We start from the raw sequence: 25,893 nt of genomic DNA, 5'->3' as shown, positions 1-25,893 counted from the left end.
GTTGGGAATTTTCATTCTATGTCATCAGTTAACAAGTTATTGAGGGATGCCATTGCTCTAAGAAGACATCAATCAAACAACAAAGGTACTAGTCGGAAATTCCATTCGTAATTCTGTTATTTATCTGTTAATTACACGAACAAAGTACAATTATATAGCATAAAAAAAGCTATTGGTTGATTAATTAAGCTGTAATTAACAAACCAAATAATATTCTCTCAAAGTCGGCGGAAATTCTTTTTGAAACAATTTGTACAGTTGAGTGTGTAAATGGAAGGAACCTGTAATGATTTCAATAGACAAAAAACCTTTGAATTATTTATCGATATTAAATGTATTATTCTTCTAAATTGGTAATCTTTTTTTTTATAGAGTCATGACACTAAACCAAATGTAGGTATAACAATATGTAACATGACTATTGATTAAAAAAAATATCAATGAGGTTTTTTTATTATATGTAACAACCAATTTTTCATTTTCTTCCTGATATAGATATGTTTGAAAATAAGAAAAAAAGTTTTTAGTAATGAGATGGTTATCGGAAATATTTCCTGACTTCTCATAATTGAAAGAATTCCCTTTACTTTTTAGACCATAAGTTATGGAGATACAAACCGAATGCTTTTGAATAAGTACCCTGGCTGTCAAGGGCGTTGTACTTATCCTCCTCCATCCTCTGCCTTTAGATCTTTGTACACATATTTATACCGTTTAGCTTCACAATTATTTACTCATCAAATACATGTTTACTATCATAAATACTGAGACTACCCTTGCGATGTACATCTGACGCATTCTCGTTACCGAACGCCGTCTCTCTCTCTCTCTCTTTCTTTAAATGCTATGAAAATATATATGGACCCAATTTCAATATATGCCTTCAGTTTGATTCCTTAGACTGGTTTCGACATCCAAGTACATGGATAAAAATAATAATCCAATAATACATAATAAAGGTTCAAACATAAATTAATATGATGATGAAAGTTTGGACAATGAGTTTAACACATGTTGTTATCATGGTTTCCTTTATTGTAAATAACGTGAATGGGAATAATTCATATTGCAGAATATCTCCACAGCACACAATGTGTCGATACCAAGTAAGAACCCTTTGATTACTCATTACTATATACATATATTATACAAATTTAAAACTTTTGAATCAATGAAATCCCTTAAAAAATGACATGCCACATTTTCACTAATTTTGCAGAATCATGCAGTAAGCTTTTATTTATTAACCACATATTATATTGATGAAAGTCCTTTTTATCTCCTAAATATCTAATAGTCAACTTACTCTCCAGGCAATGATTGTATTTTTGATTGTTTTGTGTGTATAATGTCATTTAAATGGATATGAGTTGTTAATCAGTATCTACTATAAACTGGAATGATGTAATTAGTGTTTGAGTTAACAATATCGGTGGTCAAATTAAGTTTGGTTAAATTATCTTCAGTGACTAGTTACATTTTTGACATTATAAGGATATAATTTTATAAATTGCCAGGTCGGAAATTCCAAAAGAGTCTTCATAATATTAATATCTATTTAATTCCATCCAATCCTGTCATGAACTATAATATAATCAAAACAACATTAACTAATAATCGTTAATTAAATAACATTGATTTATTATGGTATAATACCATTTCATCTATAATTTAATTTCTTATCAAAAATTTGAATTCAGGTTATATTATGTACTCACGTTTTTAATATATAATTGTGTAGTATCTTGTATTTTATGACTCATACCATAACAGGTTGTTTTAAATTTTCTTATACATCAAGTGCAAATAATATGTACTTCAATACTTAATTCATAGCATAACCTCTTTTTTTAGGGCCCTATAAAGAGAGTATATTGAATATATCTTAACTATTAGAAATAACTAGAAGAACCAATTGTAACAATTTAGTTACAAAATATACTTCATGGTATTAAAATAAAAAAATCTATGAATAAAGGTTTAGTCTAAAAAATAAATACTTAATCTATTTTTCACTACATACTTTATAATAAATGCTTTTATATATGGAGATTGTAGATCTTAATTTTATTTCTCTCATGAATTGAAAGAACAATTTGTTCCATTTATAAAAAGGTGTATAATTAAGGATGTGTTTAATATAATTTAATTAATTATGTTTGAAATTGGTATATACATTTCATTACTGGTTCTTTGGAGTCAACAAACTTATTAACTCAAGTGTAACTGTAATTCATTTAGGTGGATCATTAATTTTTGTTTTGTTTTATACTAAATATATATATTTTGAATAAACCAGGTCCACCAAAAATGTGAATTCGCAATCAAGGCATCTAGATCTAGTATGAGTAATTTGAGTAAATTGGCTATATTTGAAAATAAAATATTCCACAATTTATGAAAAGGGTAAGTGGGAAAAATAATTGATAATTTTTTCAACTTTTTTAACAAGAATTCTTTCTAATCGATCCTTGACTTTTACGGCCTTTGAGACCTTCCACCAGGAGGGTCTCACATCATTTGTTAATCTTATTTGTGAGTGACATTGAAGGCATCTCTTGGAGTTTATATTTATCTCATTACTGACCCCATTTAATTAGTAATTACACACTCATTAAGAATAATTCTTGCTGCACTTATATAAAATACACTTTTTTAAATTTAAAAAAACTCTCCATTTTTTATATTAATATACCATTTTCGTAAATAATAGAATCTCTTCTTGTCAATGATATCAAATTGGACTACTCATACAAGAGCTAGAAGCTTGGTTGAGAACTCAAATTTTTGGTGGCCTCTCTATTAAATAAATAGTTAGTTGATGTTGTTTAAGTTTTTTTGACCGCATTCCCCTCCAGTTCACTCTCGACCCGGTCCAGTTCAGTCTTGCATATCAGTCCTAAAAACTTATATAGATCGGTCCTTGATGACGTCACTCAACCGTTCAAAGACTGGACTGGACCAAGTAAATAAAGGCTAGTAGTATACTAGTTACTAAATAATACTAGTTAGTTATATTACATATTCCTAGAGCTCCTTTAATTCAAAATTAATTTAAATATTGAAAATATTATATATTGAATATATGTGTAAATATTGAAAAATGAAAATTGTGAAATGTTCTTTTACTTAAAGTAAGTATTTTCTCATTTTTTTCTCAAAGTACAGTAAATTAAAACTCTCGATAAATTGGAATTGCTATACTATATGTATGTATTTCCTGAAGATATTATTGTATTGCATTTATGTATATCTATTTATTTTTTGGCCTGCCTATAATTTTTTCAACTACAAAAGAATGACCTCACATGTTTAATAACACTGATGAGACATTCCTTAACTACTCATATTTTTAAATCTTAAAGACCACTTGAATGAATTTAAGGTTTGGGTAAAATTATCTAATGTCGTAAAAAAAAAAAAACAAGTTTGAAAATACAATGGTAATTATCTGATATTAGTGAATTAGTATTAGTTAACGAGTAGGATCTTGATCTTCATCTACTTATAGAATAAAAATAATTCAAAAATTGCTTAAGTTATCCTAGCAATAGGTCATATAATTGAAGTAAACAGTATATTATTCTATCTAAACATGGAGATAAATAAATATTAATTTTTACAGCTATCTATTTGTAAACGTCCAAGAGATGCTGATTAATAAAGAATATTAGACCAAAGATCCATCTTTAAAAAAAAAAAGAAAGATGATATAGATCTCTCCTCTTATAAATTTTTGTCAAATACAAATGTATATATCAAAAATTGATTTATCAACTGCTAAGACCCTCAGCGTAGAGGCTAAACATCCCTGTAGATCAAACAATAAATAATGCTTCTTCTTCGTTCATATCCAATCATGGTATTTCATGTTTATGAATTAAAGCAAAAGAGGAACTCTGCATTCGGTAAATCTATGAATTTGTCTCAAAACAACTAGCCAATGATTAAATAAATCCTTTTAAAAAAAAAAAAATTGTATTCTAGACATTATCCTGTGCTATAAGGAGCGTTGTTTTGTTTCCTTTTTTCGGTTCAGTTCAGTCTTAAGACCGATCCTATCAGTCATTGGGAGGATTGAACTGTACCGAACTGAGAGTGAACTAGACGGGACTAGAGTATTCAGTTCTAAATAAGGACTGACACAACACTAGTTGTAAGGGAGCGTCAGCTAGGATTGCAATGCTACAGAATCCCTAAACATAGTGAATTCCGAACTATTTTATACCTTCATTTATTTCTAATCTTGTGTACTGACCTTGGAATTTTGAGTTCTGCCACTGACAATGGCCTTTTCATAATTGAGCCCAATAAAGAAATTTATGTATCATTGTGAAATATAAATCTTTAGTATTCCTTGATACTTTATTAAGAGCATCCACTGAAATTGTGCATTAGAAATGGAATTCGAATGAGGGTATTGTTTATAAATGTCAAGGGTCCTTTTAAATTTATGTATATTTACTGTACTGTAAATTCATAGATTCACAACGCTATCAGTTTAATTTAATATTTATTGATTATAGATTTAATTCTGACATTTTAACTACCATCACCATGATAAAACAGGATTTAAGTCTGACAAAATGTGGGTGTCAATAACAGTACACATACATTTTTTAAATATTACATACTTTGATAAAATAATTGCAAAGTATTAAATGACGCTCTTTTTTGCTTCTTATATCTTACATACTATTATAGCCCCATGAAGGACTCAAAGTTAAGTTAATCCTCTATGTCATCAAATTAGTATTAGGATTCCCTTGTGCAAACTATCATGTAAGTCAGTATGCACCTACATAAAATATGGATGTTACTCATCTATTCAATTTGCATATAGATTCATTATGTTCATGTCTTGATTACGATGTATGCATGATTATTTGATACTTGAATCTTAAAAGTACATGCCTATTAGACATTCTAAGCTTAACAAAAAGAACACGGCCTTATCTCACTCATTATTTTTTTGCTTCTTTTACTCTTGTCAGTATTCTGAGCGTTGCTTTGTTGAATTCGAATAAGCTCTTATTAAGCTCACAACCATTTACAAGAATAATTATTAAATAATATTTCGATAGTTGGAAGGAATGACCTAACTACCAATTCTTTTTGAGCCCCCTACCTGTTTCTTTTTGGAGGAAAGGTTCTGAGGTACAATGAAGGCAAGGACGTGCAAAATATCTTAGTTAGCTATTTCTTTACAAATTATACCTAATTGCAAGGGGTATTAACGGTCAATCTGTTCAATAAGCTAAAGAGTTATACACAAACTCAAGTCAATAACCAAGTAAATGGTTTGAGTCATAATTCTGATATTGTGAATGAAATTAATTATTTTATTTTGTCCGAGTATAACGTTACTGAAACTTGAGTGTACAAGTGGTTATAAGGCAACTACTAGGCATGTAGAGAGTAATGTTATCCATTAATACATATATTTTTTGGAGGGTAAATGATGGCATAAGATTTGCGTATGACCTCAACAACAAATTCTTCCTAACAAAAACTGGTTTTATTCGTTTTTAGCTTGTGCAATTCATTTACTTTAACAGTCATGCCTCTTTTACGAGTTTTTCATGCTATGAACAAACCTGCGTAAATATTTGACGACAATGTTTAGAAGCCTCATTTAAATAATTTTATGCTGCGGAAAACATGAAGAAATAAAATTCCCTTTTGCGGTACTTGCTATCTTTCTAAGTAGGTAAACGTTTTCCCGAAGGATAATTGGAACCTGATATCACTGCTCACATCTTGGTATGTACATAATATGTACTTTGAAAGTATAACAGGAAGGAGAAGAGTCACTACATAATATTATATTGTATGTACTGACTAAATGCCCCTCATACCTTCAGTTTTAGGTACAGCAAGCGTGACCACAATTATATCTACCCTTCATGTATAGTAATACGAGTACCTATAAAGAGGAAGTTGATTACTGCAAAAATTATGCACCTACACTCTTGCTAATATTACTATCCCTTGTAACATTGTGTATACTCCTGGATAGTATGATTTTGACGAGCAGTTTTCCTTGTGTCAAACTTTTTTAAAAGAAATGTTCTGACATGTTCCAATATCATGCAAGTCCCTAAAATGATGTTTAAAATCATTGCCTTTTATGCAATCTCTTCATTTGCATTTAGATTTGGATGCTTTCTGGTTCTAGTTAACTTTGTCGAGTACATTTTCCCCCGCTGGTAATTTTAGATCAAGGAGATTTTGCTGCATGTCATATTCGCTGCATTTTTATGTTTTTATATTATCGTTTCGAACTTAAATGAAAATTGTATCTTGATTAGATTAATTATATAACTAAGAAAAGAAGGAAAATAATATTAATAGGATTGATAGGATCCTCTATCAACCATTGATTAATTAATTTTATGGTAGGCCCTGACTTTTTCTTTGATTTTAAATTCTATATATTCATTCAATCCATCTTTTTTTAAATATTATCCCAAAAAAGGAAGAGTTCCCACGTCATGTTGATATAAAATTACAACTAGACTACGACAAATATTAGATATATTATTAACCTTGTACAATTATAAAGCTATATCACGGCGTTATCTTACTAACAAAAAAATGCCTTATGTATTTTGTTGTCAGCTGTCGATTCTCTCGTCTTCTTTTATACGTTATGGCTATTTCATAATGAATTCTTTTCCATAAATTCACAATGTAATTAGTTGTTCTATACATTTGCTCCGTTTTCAAAAGAACAGGAATAGAATTTCCTGTTGATCCATCGTCGTTTATATAATATCCCTATATAGTGTGGCCATTTAATTATTTCTATGAACAAATTTTGCCTATTTCTTCTTGGAAATAATATAATAACTTATCATAACTACTCTTTTAATCAAATATTACTAAGGAATATTATAATAGAGTATGGAATCAAATATGTCAATGTAAAATCAATTTAGATTTTAATAATATTTAATTTATTTTAAAAATGGGGAAGAAATGATATGACAGTGATAGTCTGAGAGTTATAAGAGATATATAGCAGTTGGTATGATTGACTTATTCGGCTAACTACAAAAAACGGGACTTTTTTCTGTTTCTTTTTAGAGAAAAGGTTGTGTGATACAATAAAGATAAGGACGTGATATATAGCTTGCTAATTGTACAAAGTTGATACGAGTTTGATGTTTCTCGCCACATCAGCTTGTGCTTCTTCAGATAGTATTGAAACCATAAATGTATGACTATAACTCATTGACTAAATTCATTTTTTTTTATTATTTGACAATTATATTTCTTTTTTCTTCTTCTTGTAGCTATATAATTAATCTGATCCAGATACAACATTAAAGTTCGAATTGATAGTATAAAAACATAAAAAGGCGGCTAATATGTCATGTGGCGAAAATGTTCGTGTCAAAAGTAACGGTCACGGTTAATTCTATTTCATCAATGTAGTGGTCATACACCTATCATTACATTGTAGTAGAGATATGCAACATTATCTTTCTACAACATCATTTTAAATGCGTTACTATAATGAAGTTAGATATAGCCCAATTATTCCACTCCTTTTGGTACAATATATAATTTTTCACAGGGCAAAAAAAAAAAAAAAAAAAAAAAAAAAAAAAAAAATGTTGAACTGATTAAAAATGACTAATAAAAAAAGATCACTCCCTACATATGTTCCTGTACATAATATGTAGTCTACCTATGTAGTCATAGGTAAAGCTGGCCCCAAATCGTCTATCAAAACTAATAATAATAAATTCATTTATATTTTGCAAGTAATATTATGTACGTGAAAAGGATTCATTTTGCTTAACTCAAAACAGGTTATACATAATAGTTATGATATCATTAAATAGGCAACTAACAAAACAATTATTATTATATTTATCGAACTGTATACTTAGTTAGTTATAGCTACCCAATAATACCCATTTGAATGCATATTTATTAATAGAATAAACTCTACACATCTCGACAGACATTCTATAATATTTGCATTTGCATCAAATTAAACTTAAAATATGCTATTCAATTCATTGTTCTAAATAGTTATTGTAGATAATTAGGATGCTACTACCAATAATGGGTAAGCAGCCGGATTATGTACATATATATATATTATTATTATTTTATTTTTTTGGGAGAGGGGTCTTTGCAATTCTTTTGAAAAAAAAAAAATTCAATACATATATTTTTTTTAACTTTTAACATTTTTTGGAAAAAAATGAGAATTTTTCTCCTAAACACATTGTTCAAGCCACTCCATTTACTTAATTCCTAATGTGTATTATTTGAATAGGGAATAAATTCTAAATGTGGGAATGTGATTTCCCGTGAAGTAATGAGTCAAGCTGAAAGGAATGAAATCGTTAATTTACACAATCAAGCTCGTTCGAAAGTAGCACTTGGAAAAGAAACTCGTGGACGGAATGGGCCTCAACCACCAGCAGCAAATATGTTTGAATTGGTTTGGGATAATGAATTAGCAAATGTGGCTCAGCGATGGGCGGATCAATGTCGATTTGGACATGATTCAAATCGTGATGTAGATCGCTTTCGAGTGGGTCAAAATGTTCATATATCCTACGAAACTGGATCTTTTATTGATCCTAATCATGTAGATTGGAGAAAGGCAGTCGTCTCATTTTATGATGAAGTTGCACTTTTAGACAATAAAAATGTACAGAGCTATAAGTATGGAAGGCATAAATCAATCTATTGATTTGTAACTTTTTTCTTTTATATAAAAAATAATTAGATTTGATCATTCAACCGGACATTATACGCAAATGGTTTGGTCATCTACCAATAAGATTGGATGTGGAAAGATTGTTTATAGAAAGGGAAAACTCTTAACAAATATTTGGTTTGTAATTATGGAGCAGCAGGAAACATATTGAATACACCTATGTACAGGATAGGATCAGCATGCTCTGCATGCCCTTTTGGTTGTGCTGGAAAAGGGCTTTGCTCAGGTAATTCATTATGATTATAGAAAATATTTATTTTGTCACAGACAATCGGTTACAAGTCTGTGACAAAATAAATGTAACAAAGAGTCCACATTTTTATTTAGTTGAAATTTGTTGTGTGACAAAAAATCTTTGTAGAACTGATTTTCAGTATACTTTTTCTAAATCTTTTTCATCTATTTCTCTTGTAGCTCCAAGAGGAAATATGATGAGTGGCGGAGGCTTCAACTCCAAACCAGCAAATAACTTATTCACAAATAATAATAAACCCATCGTTCCTACTCTTAACTTTAATTTCCCTAATCATTTCAACCCTCAAAATCTTCCTCAATTACAATCTCCTATTACCTCATTGATTTCTTCTGGATCGCCGCATATCACTTCTAACAATAATCCCTCAATGAGCAATATCTCACCTAGCAGCACTTCACTTAATCGACCCTTGAGGCCTCAAAGTGGATTTAACCCTTTCATGGGACTAACAAATGCCTTTAAAAAGCCAAGCCAAACATTTTTACGCCCTCAAAGCCCGTTTGGAGGAATGATAGGATTTCTGAATTTAAATAATATGCCCTTCAATTTTGGAAACATTCGCTTCCCTTGAAGAAGGCAAATTCAATATTTATAATCCTTTGTATTTATATAGACTGATCCAAACCTAGAGGATTATAAGGTTAATGATCAGCTTCAATCGAATGATCTCTTTTTGTATGTATGTACATATATATTTAAACCATTTATGCTCCATTGATTTCAACTGGAATAAGTATAAGTATTTTATTGCTCTAAATAAAATGTATTTATATTTCTTTGTTAATAAAGTTGTATTTATAAGCTATAAAATATTATGGTACATGTTCTAATGATACATTGAATGAATTTGAGGAAACTTGTATTTTGAAGATGGAGGAGAACGAATATCTCAATTTCAAATTAAAAATTCAAGGGCCTTAGACACGTCGATGAGTATGTTTTGCCATGGAATCCAGCATGCATATTGTTTCGGAATTCCAGGTCACTACATTGGTAGAAGTCTCAGAGGAACGTGAGATATAATTATTTGCTACACAATTAATAAATGATGAGGAATAATATCCAACAATGAAATAGATTTGTTGCCCCTAGTTGAATCTTTCTGCACAATGCACTTATCATTTACAGTTAGTTTATATGTTAATAACTTTTTTCAGGTAATAAGAACTTTTATTTGTCCTGCAAGTCCACTCAGTTTTGATCATCTCAAGGTTGGTTGAATAAGGAGTAAAAAGAATTCATATTTATACATAATGATTGTCATTTGTGATGTGATACATCAGCATACGCCCAATTGCCAAAAGGAAAGGCAAGATAATTTATTTCCTTAATTTAGGGGTGTCCGCAGGATTATATATATATATTTATTTTTTGTTGGGGTGTTTTACAAAAAACAATATTTTTTTGGAAAAAAATTTCAATTATTAAATTTTTTGAAAAAAAAATTCAAAAATCCACAGGTAATTACGAAAAAAAATATTTTTTATAAAAAAATTTCAAAATTGTAACTACTTTTTTGCATAATTTGCCTGATTGACCATTTTTTAAAGAAAAAAATCTTTATTTATTAATTCGCGTAGTTTGTTTTTGCTCCTGACCAAAAAAATTAGTAAAAAGCAAAATTCCTTAATTTGTGCAGATGTAATTACGTATCCTCTAGATTCACCACATGAATGCAATAAATAATGCAGTATACACACATAGAGGTACATATACACTAACAAACAAGGGATAAGTTTGGATATTTTCATAGCTTTTCGAGCAATGAGATCGATAATGATTTGTACATATAAAAAATTATAAACCACTAGAAGAATACATATAACTAAAATATTTTATCAAATTATGTTAGGCTTATCTATAATATTCCAACTATTTACAATGCCCCATTCAATTTTGATATTTTAATTTCATCAGTAGTGTAATCTTTCAAAGAAGTTTTTTGGTCTTCAACTCCAGGATACGAAAGAAATGTTCTTTTCTCGAGAAACAGACAATCTTTGATTTAATAATATAGAAGCTAACTCCACAAGACATCCTCACTGCAACTCACCACTTTTCATGATCACACTCGCACGTAGTTACTCAAATCTTAAACATTCCCTTCCCAAGAATAAAAGAATAATAATAAAAGCTTTAGAAAATAAACATTGTTCAGGTTGCCAACACGAAACACGGAATTGTTTTTGGATCCATTGTTATGGATCCTATTTTGTCACAAAATAAGGAACAAATTGTCATGAAATTTTGACAGCTGTCTTTTGAAGGTTGGTACTAACTGAAAATGAGGTAAATTAAAAAAGCGCCATCTATGTGTGAAGCACTGGACTTTTCAGCTCATGTGTTAAATTTTACGGTCTTTTTTTATCTCTTTTCGAAAAAAAATAATAAATAGAAATTAACAATAAAGATTGCTATTTCCTAAGAGTTTTTCCTCTTTTTTTTCGACCAAACTGGATCAACATTTTTTGGACTGACACTAATGTCGACCATACCGTAAGTAGAACTTGATGTCCGTTCAGAGACTTGAATAACTCAGATTTTTTTTTGTGGTTCCACACTTTTTACTTCAATGCACAAGACCTAGGGCAAGTGTCTCTTCCTAAAACCAGCCTGGACTAACACAAGACTAGAATTAGACCGTTCATTAGTGACATTTTCATGAGAATAAAAATTGAAAGGCTAGAGCTGAAAAAAAAAAAATTACATTCTGATTCATAACAGATTTTGCTCAATGTAATACTGCCGATTTAGACATTAATCAAAGTCTGAATTGGCCTTAGTTTTCTTTGCCACTTCTATTCTTCTCATGCAAGAGTTAAATCTCTTTATTTGTTTGTATAATTTCTTTGGTCATCATCTTTATAATACGATATTGATGTATTGTATGCTTATGAGATTAGTATCAATATCTTCTGCATTAAGAGATTAAAATTTTAATATTCAACCTATTGTTGTGCCTAGAAGAAATAACGGATTTTGGAGATCAAAATAAAGATAATCTTTCAAATTATGTGCAAAGAATAGTTGCAAAAAACTGCGACACCAAGCTGAAAAAATTAATTTATTTATTAAATCCTTGTATTGTAAATTATATGACGGTAGATTCATAATTTGAGGATATAACGATATGGTCATTCTATCGAAAATGTATACTTATTTTATTTTTTCATCCGATTTGAATCAAATTTGCTATGTTAAATAAATTATTTTTGGGGAAACTCACAAATAAAACTCCTTTTCATGCTAAATTTAATGAAAAAAAACCATGTGTTTTGGATTGTAGTTTGTAAACCACTCATCTGATGGATGCACATCATATATGATTTTAAAGCTATTGAGTTATTCAACAAAAAAAAATTTTTTACTCTGTTTTCAAAAGGCATGGTTGACCTTGGCCATATTATTTTTTACCTTAAATATCAGACACATCATATCCTCTGATTTTGCGAAAATAAATTATCAGAACAAGTTCTTACTTTTGAAAAAAGAATAAACCCCACCTTTTATAGGACATATAACAAATCTACAAAAATACTATATAAATGAAGCAATGATTTTTATAAATCCCCTCATTACTCTTAATAGGACATGAGCAAACAAAAAATATATATCATTTGTAAGGTGGTGTGACTTTTTGTAGCTTATATAAGTATACACTGCTGGAGGGCGCTGGTGTCTCCTCTATGTGATAATGTTCATTCAAGGAATTGTATTATTTTGTCCCAATTTCTCTGTTGCCTTATTTAAAAAAAAAAAAAACTAATACATATAAGTTAAAATAAGTTTCTGATAGATTTTCCCCTCTATGGGATATGACATGGGTTCTATAATTAAATGGTTAAAATTTTAAGGGAATATAAAACTTGCATAATTTAAAGTCAAAAATAGTTTACAATTTTTTTCTTAACAAAAATATAATATAAGTTTTGTTAGCTAACTCTGTTTATTCTTTTTTTACCTGCCTATAAATTCATTGGTTTAAGATGTATTGCTCATTAAATATTTATAAAAATGCTAATTTCTTCATCTGTAAGGCCTCAGAAATCAGTTTTGAATTGATTTCCATATTCAAAGTTTCATTTCTGAGCTGGTTTATGTAATCAATAGAGTAACTCATACTAAATTTTAGTCCAATCCGTTTCTTGGTAAAAATGTGTTTCTCATTTCCCATCTTATATTGAACTACAGTAGACACTTAATAGAGCGCAAACTGCAACTATGGTTATTTTTCCTAAACTGATTTTTTCACTACATATATGAAGCATATTTATTCAGCCAATTATATTGGTTTAACGACTACCAATTGATAATGACACCAATTTGAGCTCTGTACCTAAATATGTTCGAAAGTTATGGTTGATTATGCATTTTTTAATTAACATTTTATGTTACCTTGACCTCTTACTGTAACCACTAACCATACATAATCTTTGTACCAAATATGATAAAAATCGATCTGTAACTTTTGCCGTAATCCTGGTGAATAACAAACAAACAAAAGATGCAAATACATAACCTCGTTTCAACTTAGTTGCGGAGATAAAAATCTTTAGATATTTATATAAGGCTGTAGAAAAGACGGAACTTCAAACTATTCTAAGCAGGTTCTACTCATAATAGAAGATAACTCTCATTTATTTGCAAAATCACTGTAAAAATCTTAAAAAATGCATTTTTGACCAAATTAACATTTCATAGTATGAGAGTATAATAAATTACAACTTTGGAAACAATGAAGAAAAGTTCGAAGTGCAGATTTTATTATTTTTTGAGGAGAAATGATTTTATATTTTATCAATTTTTTAATGGAAATTATATAATATATAAAGCTTGAGCAGAATCAAAATGAAATAAATAGCGTGCAAAACCTCCCCTAAAAGTAAATTGAGTCATGAATCTCAATTTGTTTTGAAAGTTATGATCAAATATGCATTTTTACGTTTTGTGATAGCGTGACTCTAACATCTCAAAATTTAATGGGCTCTTACTGTGACTATAAATAATCTTCGTACCAAGTTTGATCGAAATCGATCGGTAACTTGTGCCGTAATCCTAGTTACTAACAAACAAATAAACACACAAACTAACAAATAGAGCCAAAGATAAAGATGGCGGAGATAAAAATAATTAAAGACTAGGAATTATTACCTTAAATATATGGGGGAAAGTAAAAAATAAGGATGAACAATTATTCAATATCCACATTTATAATAAAAATCTATCTATGTTAAAAAGCTTCTATCATTGAGTAATCAAATAAAATAAAATTGACCTTCCTTTTCAAAGTACCATAAATAACTTTTCTTGTGGATTCAGGAAGCGAGGCAAGTTTGTATGTATTTTAAGATTTTGAACTGAGTAATCAACAATTGAAAATGTACCATACTATTATACTTCAATATCTTCCTCGTGCAAATTTTACCATCTGCTTCTAAATACAGTGATCACGAATTAAATATTAATCTGGGTGGTACAAAGTATTATTTTATGAAAAAGTGTGATTTTTTTTTGTCAATCTATTAATAGAATTTGTTTATTATTGCTTATTAGATAATCCTTATTTGATAAAAAAAAAAAAAAAAAACGATTTGTGTCAATGATCCCGGAAAAATATTTTTTTAAAATGATGTGTAAAATATCATGTATCACATCAGATGTAGTAGCATTGAAAGTCATTAAAATCATTTCATGACTTAAGTTGTCTACACGGTAAAGAACATATTATAAGTTTGGGATGATATGTATATCAATTTAGAGATTCAATTATTTGGCCTGTGGTGTCAAACATAATAGAGATTTAGTAAGGTTAGGACTGGTCCCAGGGATGGGTACCCCCAATGGATTATTAGAGTAAGAAAAAATAGGAAATCAGTCGGAAAATCCAACACTCACTTTAACATCTATAGCTCAATCAATTTTTATTTAATTATGCTCAAATTTTATGTGTAGATTATTTCAGGCATATTAAGCACAAAAAAATTAATTTTTACCTGTAGAATTAATTAAAGCAGAGCAATAACTGAAGGGTTCTAAGAAAGGCTACTTAATTACGGAAAGTAAGGTAGGAATGGAAGAGTTTGTAAATGAGACAATTGCATTGAAGGTACAATTATACACTGAATAGTATATTTGTTAGGAAATGCTAATGATGAAAATCCAATGTAGAATGATCATGCAAAAAAAAAGTAACCGAAAATCAAGATGGAAAGAAGAAGAAAAGTATATAGACACGGACATTTGCTAGAATTACTCCAAAAGGAAACATAATTATGACTCCACAACAAATTATAATTAGGGCTTTATGAGGACACACGAATGTTTAATGAGGTTTTGAATATACTTGAATCTATTTAGGAAAGGATGTTCACCTCTCAGGAACTAAATAATAATGGCAAACGCAAAGGAAAAGAAAATTCATTCTTTAGACTACCAATTAAAAAAACAACAACAGCGGGCCAGCTAAAAAATACACCGGATTTTCATCACTAGGGATTACCATTTAAAAGAAAGTAAAATATATATACAAGTTGACACTATCACTAAAAGGTACATTGATTGCAAAAAACGAATATCTACATACATTATATAAATATAAGTAAATCAACAATGGTGATAGATAACAATACAACTCAAAATTAGCTAGCAGATATTTCCTACACAAATTTTAAGGCATATGGTGGAGTAAAGTTGAAAATAAAAATTATATTTTCGTAAATTACTTAAATGTACTAAAAAAATACTATGATAAAAATTAATTTGGGAATCAAAACCAACAGCAATTATAGTTATTCAATGTAAATAAGTGTCATATTGTAAAACAAAATACATATTTCATTAATAAAATTTAAAAATCACAAACAATAAGACTTTTTTCTTAAGGCTAGAATAAACTTTATTCAATTTTGTCAAGTTTAAGTATCTATATCTCACGGATTAATTAATCAAATAACTATTAAATCTATTTACTGTCTATATGCTGTTAAAAAAATTGGCTAATTTGAAACATTTAAATATAAAATTTGTGTCTTCCAGATGTAGGAACGTACCAATTTTTATTTATTTAATCTTGAGTAACTACAAGTTGTGTCAGTTTTGTATTTGAATTTGTTTTAAATTTTTTTATTATAATACATAAAATATTTTTTACTTTTAAGAAATGTTGGATCTTGTTCTATTTATTAAAAAAAATTCAAAATATGTATTTAATTTTTTAAATTTTTTTTCTCAAAAATCTATAGTATTCAAAAAATCTTAAATTTTTTTGGGGAAAAAAAAAATGAATAATGTAATTTTTTGGAATTCAAAATTGAAAAATTAAATTTTTGGAAAAAAATTCAAAAATCCGTAGTTATACACAGAAAATTACATTTTTTGGGGAAAAAGTTGCAAATATTAAGGTTTTTGGAAAAAATTGTAGCTATTTACCGAATCTTAAATTTTTGGGGAATTAAAATGAAAAATTTAATTTTTTGGAAAAAAAAATTCAAAAATTATATTTCAAATATTGAATATTTTGAAAAAAAAAATCAAAAGCGCAATGTCAATCTTACAATCGATAAAGTTTACTCCGCAGAAAGAGTCGAGTTGGTTAGAGCTAAGTTCTTGGGCTAAACAACTAAAAGGGTTCTTACATTTATCAACAAATCCGTTGGAGGAAACTACATGGGTTTGGTAGTACTTATACAGGTCCGGATTAAGCGCTGAATTCCTCTACAACAAATGAATGATGAAAATCCTCTATCAAATCGGATTTATAGTTGTGACCGTATTAGTTGATAACTACAGTCAACAGGAAGTTCTTCATTCATTTTCTTAATGTTGCTGAGCTCCAGACTTCAATTACTCACTCACAAATCATCAATAGAAATGTTCATCTCATCTTCGACCCTGTACACAATTGTAAAAATATTTATTACTGCTTTCAAAGGCAAGAATACTTCAGCATTTCCCTGAATTGTCTAGGAGTTAAATCATAATTTCTCCCTAACTTTGCTCATATCAAAAAAATCCACCATAAAGAGTCAAAAAAGAGCTCAGAAACTACAATCGAAGCCATAGTTGATACTGTGTGTGATCAAGGTCACAAATGGGCAAGCATTCTTGGAAAGATTTATCAAATCCTCTTCAACGTGATAGGCAAAAATTTGGTTTATAAACTCAATGACAATATCTGACTGGAAGGCAGAAAAATATCATCTGAAAACAAGCTCAAATCTAGAAAGGATGCCAAACTTTAATTTTATAATGTTTAAGTTATGAACATTAATTTTTCTGGTGTGTGCATCTATTTTTGAAATAATAATAATTAATGTAAAACTAATAACTAAAAATAATAATAAATAATGTAAACTATATATGTGTGTGATAGATTGCAGCTTGTTTAGTCCTGAATTCTAATTAATTGTCCTATTATGAATCAAATAATCAAAAAAATAGTTAATAGAAGTTGTTGTACATACATAAAACTATAATTTAAAATAAACAAAAATATTTTTACCCAATCCTAGACAAAAATTTATGATTTGTTTGAATGAAAAAATACGCTAATATTATGTCCATAGAAATAAAAAATTAAATATCACATTGATGGTTAATGCTCCAAATACCATTTTGTCGAATGATAGATGAAATATTTTGTTTTAGTAATTTATATTTAAAAATAACCTATTTAAAAAAAAAAGAAGTTAATTTTATACTTGTTAGTTATTTTAACCTTGAAAAATATCACCCTTATTTTGGAAAAAAGCCAAAATCAGCACAACTATGAGCCAATTTGGACACTAATTTAAATTATTTAATTCAATCATGGATGGATAAAGAACTTCTTTTATAATATCTTGGCAATACAAAATTAAATCAATGAATAGATAATAATAGTAAACATTAATGATAATTGCCTCCACGACCTTTTCATTCAAAATTATAATACGTCATAATTAGTATGTACGTCATACATAAAGTTATTGTATTTTTATAAAAGTATATATTTGTATTGTGTAATCACTTAATGTTTTCTTTCCTCATAATAATAAATTTGATTGATTTACTGCCCCCCCAAAAAAACTGAGATGAAATGCTGCGACGACAGAGCCCTTAAGAAATATATACAGCGTTCGGAAGCAAAACGTGGACTGTTAATAAAGACAAATTATGTCATTAAAATAAAGAGGTTTGATAATTTTCCCTTGCATATTCCGAGTCCCTGTTCTTTCTGCATAAGTAAACAATAATAACATTTCTCAAATCTTTTATCATGAGTGATCAAGAAGCAAAAAGGCAGAGAACATCGGACCTTCTGGATGCCAAAATTGAGGTGGCAGAGATTATGGAAATTGTGAAGTGTTCCAGGAGCCTCATTTTCAAGGTGATCAAGATGGAAAAGGATAAAAAAGACTTCTCAAGGAAAGAACGAAGTGGGGGACACAGCTTTAAAAGCGATTCTGAGTGTCTGGGGGACCTGAAGAAGAAGATCAAGGAGGACCCCCCAAAATCCATGAATCGCCTCTCTAACGAGTTTAATGTGGACGAGGGGGAAATTAGGAGGGCTGTGAAAGAGGAATTGGTGATTTCCTGTTACACAAGGATCCCACGCTACCTGTTGACGAACCCTCTGAAGGAAAGGAGACTGCAGGGGTGCAAGAAAGTTCGTGCGTGGATCAAGGCAAATGAATTCAAAGTAAAAAAAATTCTCTCACGAGAAGAGGTTTACCGTGGACCAGCTCTACAACCTTTCAGAACAACCGTTGGCTTTGGGGATCACCAGAGGAGGTCAAGGGGGTGTTCCGTACAAAACATCCAGTCCAAACAATGGTCCTGGAAGTGGCAGCGTCCAACGGCAAGAATATGCCTTATAATTAAAACTACTTGAATGTAAATTTATTGATATAGACACCAATAATATTTTTTAACATAGTTTCTTCGTAAATATATATATTTTTTAAAACTTGAAATAATTAGAAACTCTATAACAACTTCTATGATTAATTATAACGAAAAGTGCACCGCATTTTGTGCTCCTTCAATTTATATAATATCACAACTAGGGTTGCCAACCGTTCTTTGAAATACAGAATTGTCCCATATTTAGAAAAAAACACCCAATTTTTAACGTAATACTGTGAGTTTTAAAAAATGGTCAATGAAAGACACCTGGAAAATTAATTTGAGACATAAATATGTTTCCAATTTTTCTACAAAGTTTCTATAGATGCACTATTTTTATATGGATACTTACTATCTATTGATTTACATTAATGCGCATATATAGTTTTATGTAAGTAAGACAGGTGTCTGTTTAAGAAAGATTCTTATTTTATTCAGTTGATTTTGTATATTATTAAAGTGAATTGCTTGCTGGATAAACAATTTGCTTTCCATGTGTTCATGTCACACAAAAATATGTATATAATTCAATTCAGGATCAAATAGTTAAATAATCGAAAAAATTGGCGCACATATTTTTAATTCAATAGAGATGATGAAATATATGAAATTATTACACCGATTTTGACCCAAATATGACTGTTTAGAACTATTCAATAATATTAATGGATAACAAATTATTGGATCATATATTTCTGGGAAAAACAATATTCCTGCTCAATTTGCTCTAAATATGTTATATACAACTAAATGTATGTATAAGCAGATATTACTACAAATATTATAACCAATATTAGACAGTGTTGCATCAGATTTAGACAGAGTATAAAACTTTACAAAATTTATCAAATGAAATTAAAAAATATATATACTATATACATAATGCATGTAGTTTCGACTCGACTCTTTGGGCAATCAAGTATAAAAGGGGTGTCCCCAGGTTATATACATTTTTTGTGTGTGTGGGGGGGGGCTTAATTTTTTGATTTAAAAAAAAAAAAATAAAATTTGTAATATTAAATTTTTGGAGAATAATTTCAAAAATCCTCAGCTGTGAACAAAATATTTGTAATATTAAATTTTTAGGAGAAAAATTTCAAAGATCCATAGTTTTTCCCACAAAATTTAGTTTTTTGGAAAAAATTTGAATTATTTAAGTTGTTGGGAAAAAAAATTGAAAAAATTATATTTGTTGGAAAAAAAATTTGAAAAATTAAGAAAAAATTAAATATTAAAATTTGAAAAATTAAGTTAAGTTTCAATTCTTTCAATAAAAAAATATTAAAATTTGAAAAATTAAGTTAAGTTTCAATTCTTTCAATAAAATCCAAATATTAAAATTTGAAAAATTAAATTTTTGGAGAATAATTTCAAAAATCCTCAGCTGTGTACAAAAAATTTGTAATATAAAATTTTTAGGAGAAAAATTTCAAAGATCCATAGTTTTTCCAACAAAATTTATTTTTTTGGTAAATATTTGAATTATTTAAGTTGTTGGAAAAAAAAATTGAAAAATTATATTTGTTGGAAAAAAAATTTGAAAAATTATATTTGTTAGAAAAAAAAATTGAAAAATTAAGTTAAGTTTCAATTTTTTCAATAAAATCCAAAAATTAAAATTTGAAAAATTAAATTATATTTCAATTTTTTTTAATAAAATCCAATAATTATAATTTTTGGAAAATTAAATTTGTTGGAAAAAAAATTTCAAATATTGTATTGTTTTGATTTTTTTTTTTTAGTTGGCCCCATTTTGACATCCAATAGTTCCTTATTATATATAAAAAGTTGTTTTTATTATTATAAAACTTGGTAGTTTAGCCCCTCCTTTCCTCAATGGCCGATATCAACAATGCTGACGTCATGTGAAGACGCTTCATTGATATATAATAAAGTGCATTTCACTGACATCATACATTTTATGATGAAGGAGACGCCATTTTGGGCTTCAATATATAAAATGGAAAAAAATCGAATAAGTTTTTATGAAGCTTCATCAAGTGGCTTCAATAATAAAATGCTTAAAATCCGCATGAAACACTACTTGATGAAATGATAAACACTGACATTTAAATTTAATTAAATAAATATCTACTAAAAATCCATAAAAAATGACTAAATTTGTACAACTTTTTTTTTTGATTGATTAGAGAGAAGAAAAGTAAAATAATGCAGATTTTTTCCATTGTAATATTTAATTTTTAACTACCATATCGAAATAAGATTGAATAACGATGTAAGAAAATAATTTTAATACATTTTAGGGTCAGATATATAATAAAACTAGGCAATAGAGAGATAAAATTTTGATCGACAATAAGGTTTAAGTCTTTTTATTTGTTGATTTTATTTTGACATCCCTTAATTGACCATTTTCCTTGATATTCATGAAAAAATGCTTGTTCATAAAACTTGGTTGTTTAGGCCTCCAAAATGGCTGACATCAACAATGATGACATCATGTAAAAATACTCTATGTCCTTGATAAATGTTCAAGTCAATGAGTTCTACTAATATTTGGGTTAATGAAGGCTTAATCACTTAACCCCATGATTGGGGGAAGTGCATTTTTCTTTTGGCAAAACCTAATTGACTTTGTACAACATGAAACCCACTACAATTGATATATCTTCCACAATGACAACATTTTTAAACTGAAAGAAAAAAGTTTTTGATTATAAAAACTTGCGCAGAGTAAGTGTTTCAACCTAAGACTGCTACAGATATTACCTATAACATTTTCTACAATTCAGTTTAAAAAAAATTACATAAAATGAAGTTTTGATTGAACATTGGATAAATTAAAGTTAGGATTAATCTTTCTTGGCAAAGAATATACAATATATATATGTATGTAGTAAATTTTTAATATATCGAAAGAATGATGACTAATTAATATTATAGTAAACATTATTGTGTACGTATCATTTTCATTTCTTCACTGATTATTATTGTTTAATTTTGTTTTATATACTAATAGCATAATTACTATGTATCTTTCAAGGGCTAAATCTAAGTTTTTCATCATTACAAGTATTTTTTAATATTTTATTTTAAATTATCAAATGTACATACAACAGTATTTGGTATATTTTTTGAATAAATGATAATCCAAAAATAAAAATGAAAACAAAATAATGATACTGCAATTATTTATTGAATACATATAACATAAAGTGATGATTTTTATAGAGACAACTCCATTTCGCCAATGATATCATATCTAGAATTATTTTATTAATTTATATTAAACAAACTATAATTTGAAAAGATTTTATTAAGTGTTCCAGAAATGGTTCGTAATCCAATGACTGTTTAACAAAATGATGGGGAATATCCTAAAAAATATTTTCTATCATATACATTGTAAAATTTAATTTTCTATGCTAGCATTTCAATGACTATTCAAGAAAAAAGATGTAAGGTTATTAGAAGGAAATGATAATTTATGAACTAAGCTTACTGGAAGCGCTGCATTCAATTCGGTCAGCAAGATGAGCGAATATGACACCAGTCCACTAGCTACATCTTAGTATGCTGTAAAAAACACATTCTGACTGGGATGAATGTGAAAAAGTCAATAATATGACCTTTTCACATTCATAGCAGACTGAATGTATTTTTCCCAGTACAGTACTAATTATGCTATTATTATATATATAAAATAATTAATAACACTCAGTGAAGAAATAAAAATGGCAGAGACAAAATACTTTCTATTATAATATTAGTAATATTAATCAATTAGTCTTCATTCATCAGGTCGATCCTATCTCTTCCTTAATTCGATAATGAAGATTTACGTTATATATATAGTACATCCTTTACTAAAAAGATGACTCATGACTGTAATTAATAAAATCTTCGATCTAAATTTAATTTTTGGAATTTTTTAAATTTACTCTTAAAAAATGTGAAAAGTAATATCTGTAGCACTCACAGGTTGAAACAAATACTCTAGTCAAGGTTTTTTTATCAAAAACTTTTTTATTTCAGTACAAAAATTTTGTCATTGTGGAAGAGATATTAATTGTAGCACGTGATTTCACGTGCTTCCTCTGATGCTGATAAATTAACAGTGTAAATTCAATTAGGTTTTGCTCATAATCTAGGGCATTTCCATTTAATTTTTAACTATCAAAATACTTCCCTCTAGATGAAGTTGAGTAACTGATCCTTGTTCCACCCCAGAACTCATTGTCTAAGTACATTGTACTACAAAAATTGCGGAACTTTTTTCTAACTCACTAAACCTCACAGTTATTATATATTTTGGACAAATGCAACATTTTGAATATAAAATTTAAAAACATTTTAAATTGTGAATTAAATTGCACAAAAATTTGACTACAATGTTGCTAAAAATATTCGAACATTGCTCATCATTTAAGTAAGTTTCCTTTGATTCCTAAACCATTTATATATCAAATAGGTTTAATGATACATTTACTTATATGAAATATTAATTCAATTTTGATTTTAGTGAATTAGAACTTAGTTAGTAAATAGATTGTAGTGAATCTATTCAATATTAATAATAATATCGTACAATACAATTATACAAGCAAATTTTTATAAAGATTGAAGAACATTATCAATGAAATAAATCATCCTTATTCAATTTTTTAACACTTTTTTACTCTTTAGTTTTTATATAAGTTATCTTAGTATCTTTTCGAATATAATCATTTATTTCAGAAACTAGTTGTTTTGTCATTCAATTGAAAATTAGACTGAAATATAAAACAATCAATCATCACAACCAACGTCAAGAATTTATAGCAAATATAATTCTTCCGCTATTACTTTTAAAATATTATAATTAGTGAATTATTCTTTTGGATATTTTTGTTGCAGATGTAATTTTTTAATTTATGAAAATATTGAATAACAAAACGTAGACACTAAGAACAGTAAGTACTATATTGAATTTCTTCAGACTTCGATACCATGTAACTACTACAGCATTCTGGAGCGAAACAAAGGCACTTATGAATTAACCTTTGACTAATGAAAGTAGTTAACAAAAAATCTTAGCTATATATTTAGAAGTATACAATTGGAATAAATGAAAATCGTAGTAAATGATTCAATTATCAAATATATTATAAGGCAAGTTAAAAGGTAAGACAAAATAAAAATATAAACTTAAATCCATGAAGCACATATATAAATACATATTTGCATTACATCATTATTTGCACTTGATAAATAAGAAAATAATTTTAATTGTTAAAGTCATATTAATATGCTTTACAATTGTGAAGGAACATAATCTATTATTTAGTGTCAATGAATATGAAAAATAATAGTTCTTGTATACAGTTTTGTTACATCCTAAGCATTTAGTGTGATCCTTAATTTTTTATTTGAATATTGATGTGGAGATCCTAAATCCTCAAGATCGAATTATATTTAAATATAGGGACAAGTGATTTATTCATTCATAAAATGATAAATATGTTAATATATTATCGGTGATCTTATAACTTTAGTAGCATTATATTAGAAAATATGAATTTCGTTTAACATATTTTAAAAGTAAGTGAGTAGGAAGTCATTTTTTGAATTACTAAACAAGATTTACCTACAATACATCAAAGTGTAAAAAAATCAGTATAGTGCTTACTTTTCTGAGTGTTTACGTGTCAATATTTTCATAGATTATAAAAATTCTATCTTCAACAAAAAAATCCAAAAGAATATTTTCACGAATTATAATATTTTAAAACTGATAGCAGAAGAGCTATATTTGCTAAAAATTCTTGACGTTGAATGTGATGAAGAACATCATTTTGATCGTTTTATATTTTGGTCAAATTTTTAATTGGATGACAAAAACTAGTTTCTGAAGTAAATGATAATATTCAAAAAGATATAAAAATAAAAACTAAAGAGTAAAAAAGGGTAAACATTGAATAGTGAGGAATGTAATGATGAATTATTCTATTATGAATATTGATAATGTTCTTCTACCTATATAAAATTTTACTTGTCTAATTGTATTGTACAATATTATTATTTTAATATTGAATAAACTCACTACAATCTACTCTACTCTTATTTACAATTATATAAAGCTATCAATGAAGTAAAATACTCCCTACCATATCTCCTCTCGCACGCTTTCTCTTCATTTAAGGTAATTATTCATTGGATAATTATAACTTCATTGAGGATATGTACATTGGAATATTCTAATAATAAATGCTATTGTTTCTATAGAATAAAATAGAACCATTCTTTAAATGCAATTAAACTGCATTGTTTATCTTTTAAAAGTATACTGTAATTTTTCCCAAGAGTACGTAGATTTATATCACTATATACTACATATTTTTAGGCAAGTTCGTATTAAATTTATATATAATGAAATTAATAAATAATATGTATATTAGATTCGTCTTTTCTGACATATTTTCACCACTTCATAAACATTTTTATCTAGTTTTCGGCGGCTCTATCATGATTAGAATGCGTGTTTTCTTGAGAACGAATGTATTTTATTATTAATAAGACATACTTATTACATTTGGCAATTAAATCCTTCCCCATGCTCTGACAAAAATATACATTTCAGCAGGGATAGTAGTTTAGTCATCATCCTTGATCATTCTTCAAGGATAATTACTATATTATTCATCTAATACAATAAAATTGCTCAAAACGAGTATTCAAATTTTTGACAGACTGAATTTGAAAAAATCTGCTTTAAATTTCTTCATAAAATTGAAGTGAATTAATTCATACAGATGCTATACAGTTAACCCATTTTGAAGGGATGAGTATTCTCCAGAAAATACGTTTCAGCATAGTAACTATCCTTGGAGACAGAAGCAGGTGACTTTCTTTCTTCAAAGTTTATGATGCAATATTAAGGTGGAAAGAGAGAATTTAAAGAGCACGAGAAGGAGAGGAGTACCGAGCTATTATGAGTAGACGATGGCCATCTAGTTCAAAAACAGCTCACACATGACGATGCATGATTAATGATAAAAAATTGCTT

The 25,893-nt window shown here is 28.1% G+C and overlaps 1 protein-coding gene across 1 annotated transcript; it reads left to right on the top strand.

The window, feature by feature from the left end:
• Positions 1–885: 885 nt before the first annotated feature.
• LOC121121850 (venom allergen 3 homolog) lies at positions 886–9,812 on the top strand. The gene is made up of 4 exons (XM_040716847.2): positions 886–1,106; positions 8,297–8,691; positions 8,756–8,972; positions 9,161–9,812. The coding sequence occupies exons 1-3, from the start codon at positions 978–980 to the stop codon at positions 8,895–8,897; spliced, it is 666 nt and encodes a 221-aa protein (XP_040572781.1). The 5' UTR covers positions 886–977; the 3' UTR covers positions 8,898–8,972; positions 9,161–9,812.
• Positions 9,813–25,893: the final 16,081 nt, after the last annotated feature.

This window comes from Lepeophtheirus salmonis, chromosome 7 (genome assembly GCF_016086655.4).
Source record: "Lepeophtheirus salmonis chromosome 7, UVic_Lsal_1.4, whole genome shotgun sequence".
Classification (NCBI taxonomy): Eukaryota; Metazoa; Arthropoda; class Copepoda; order Siphonostomatoida; family Caligidae; genus Lepeophtheirus; species Lepeophtheirus salmonis.
Note: the sequence above shows the minus strand (reverse complement) of the source record. Positions and strands in the feature narration are given on the sequence as shown.

What these genes read in the sequence shown, in the direction of transcription:
- LOC121121850 (XM_040716847.2), top strand. Translation starts at nt 978, where the DNA reads ATGATGATGAAAGTTTGGACAATGAGTTTAACACATGTTGTTATCATG. An exon ending in ACACAATGTGTCGATACCAA is followed by an intron (nt 1,107 to 8,296) that starts GTAAGAACCCTT and finishes TTATTTGAATAG; the next exon opens with GGAATAAATTCTAAATGTGG. An exon ending in AAAAATGTACAGAGCTATAA is followed by an intron (nt 8,692 to 8,755) that starts GTATGGAAGGCA and finishes AAAAATAATTAG; the next exon opens with ATTTGATCATTCAACCGGAC.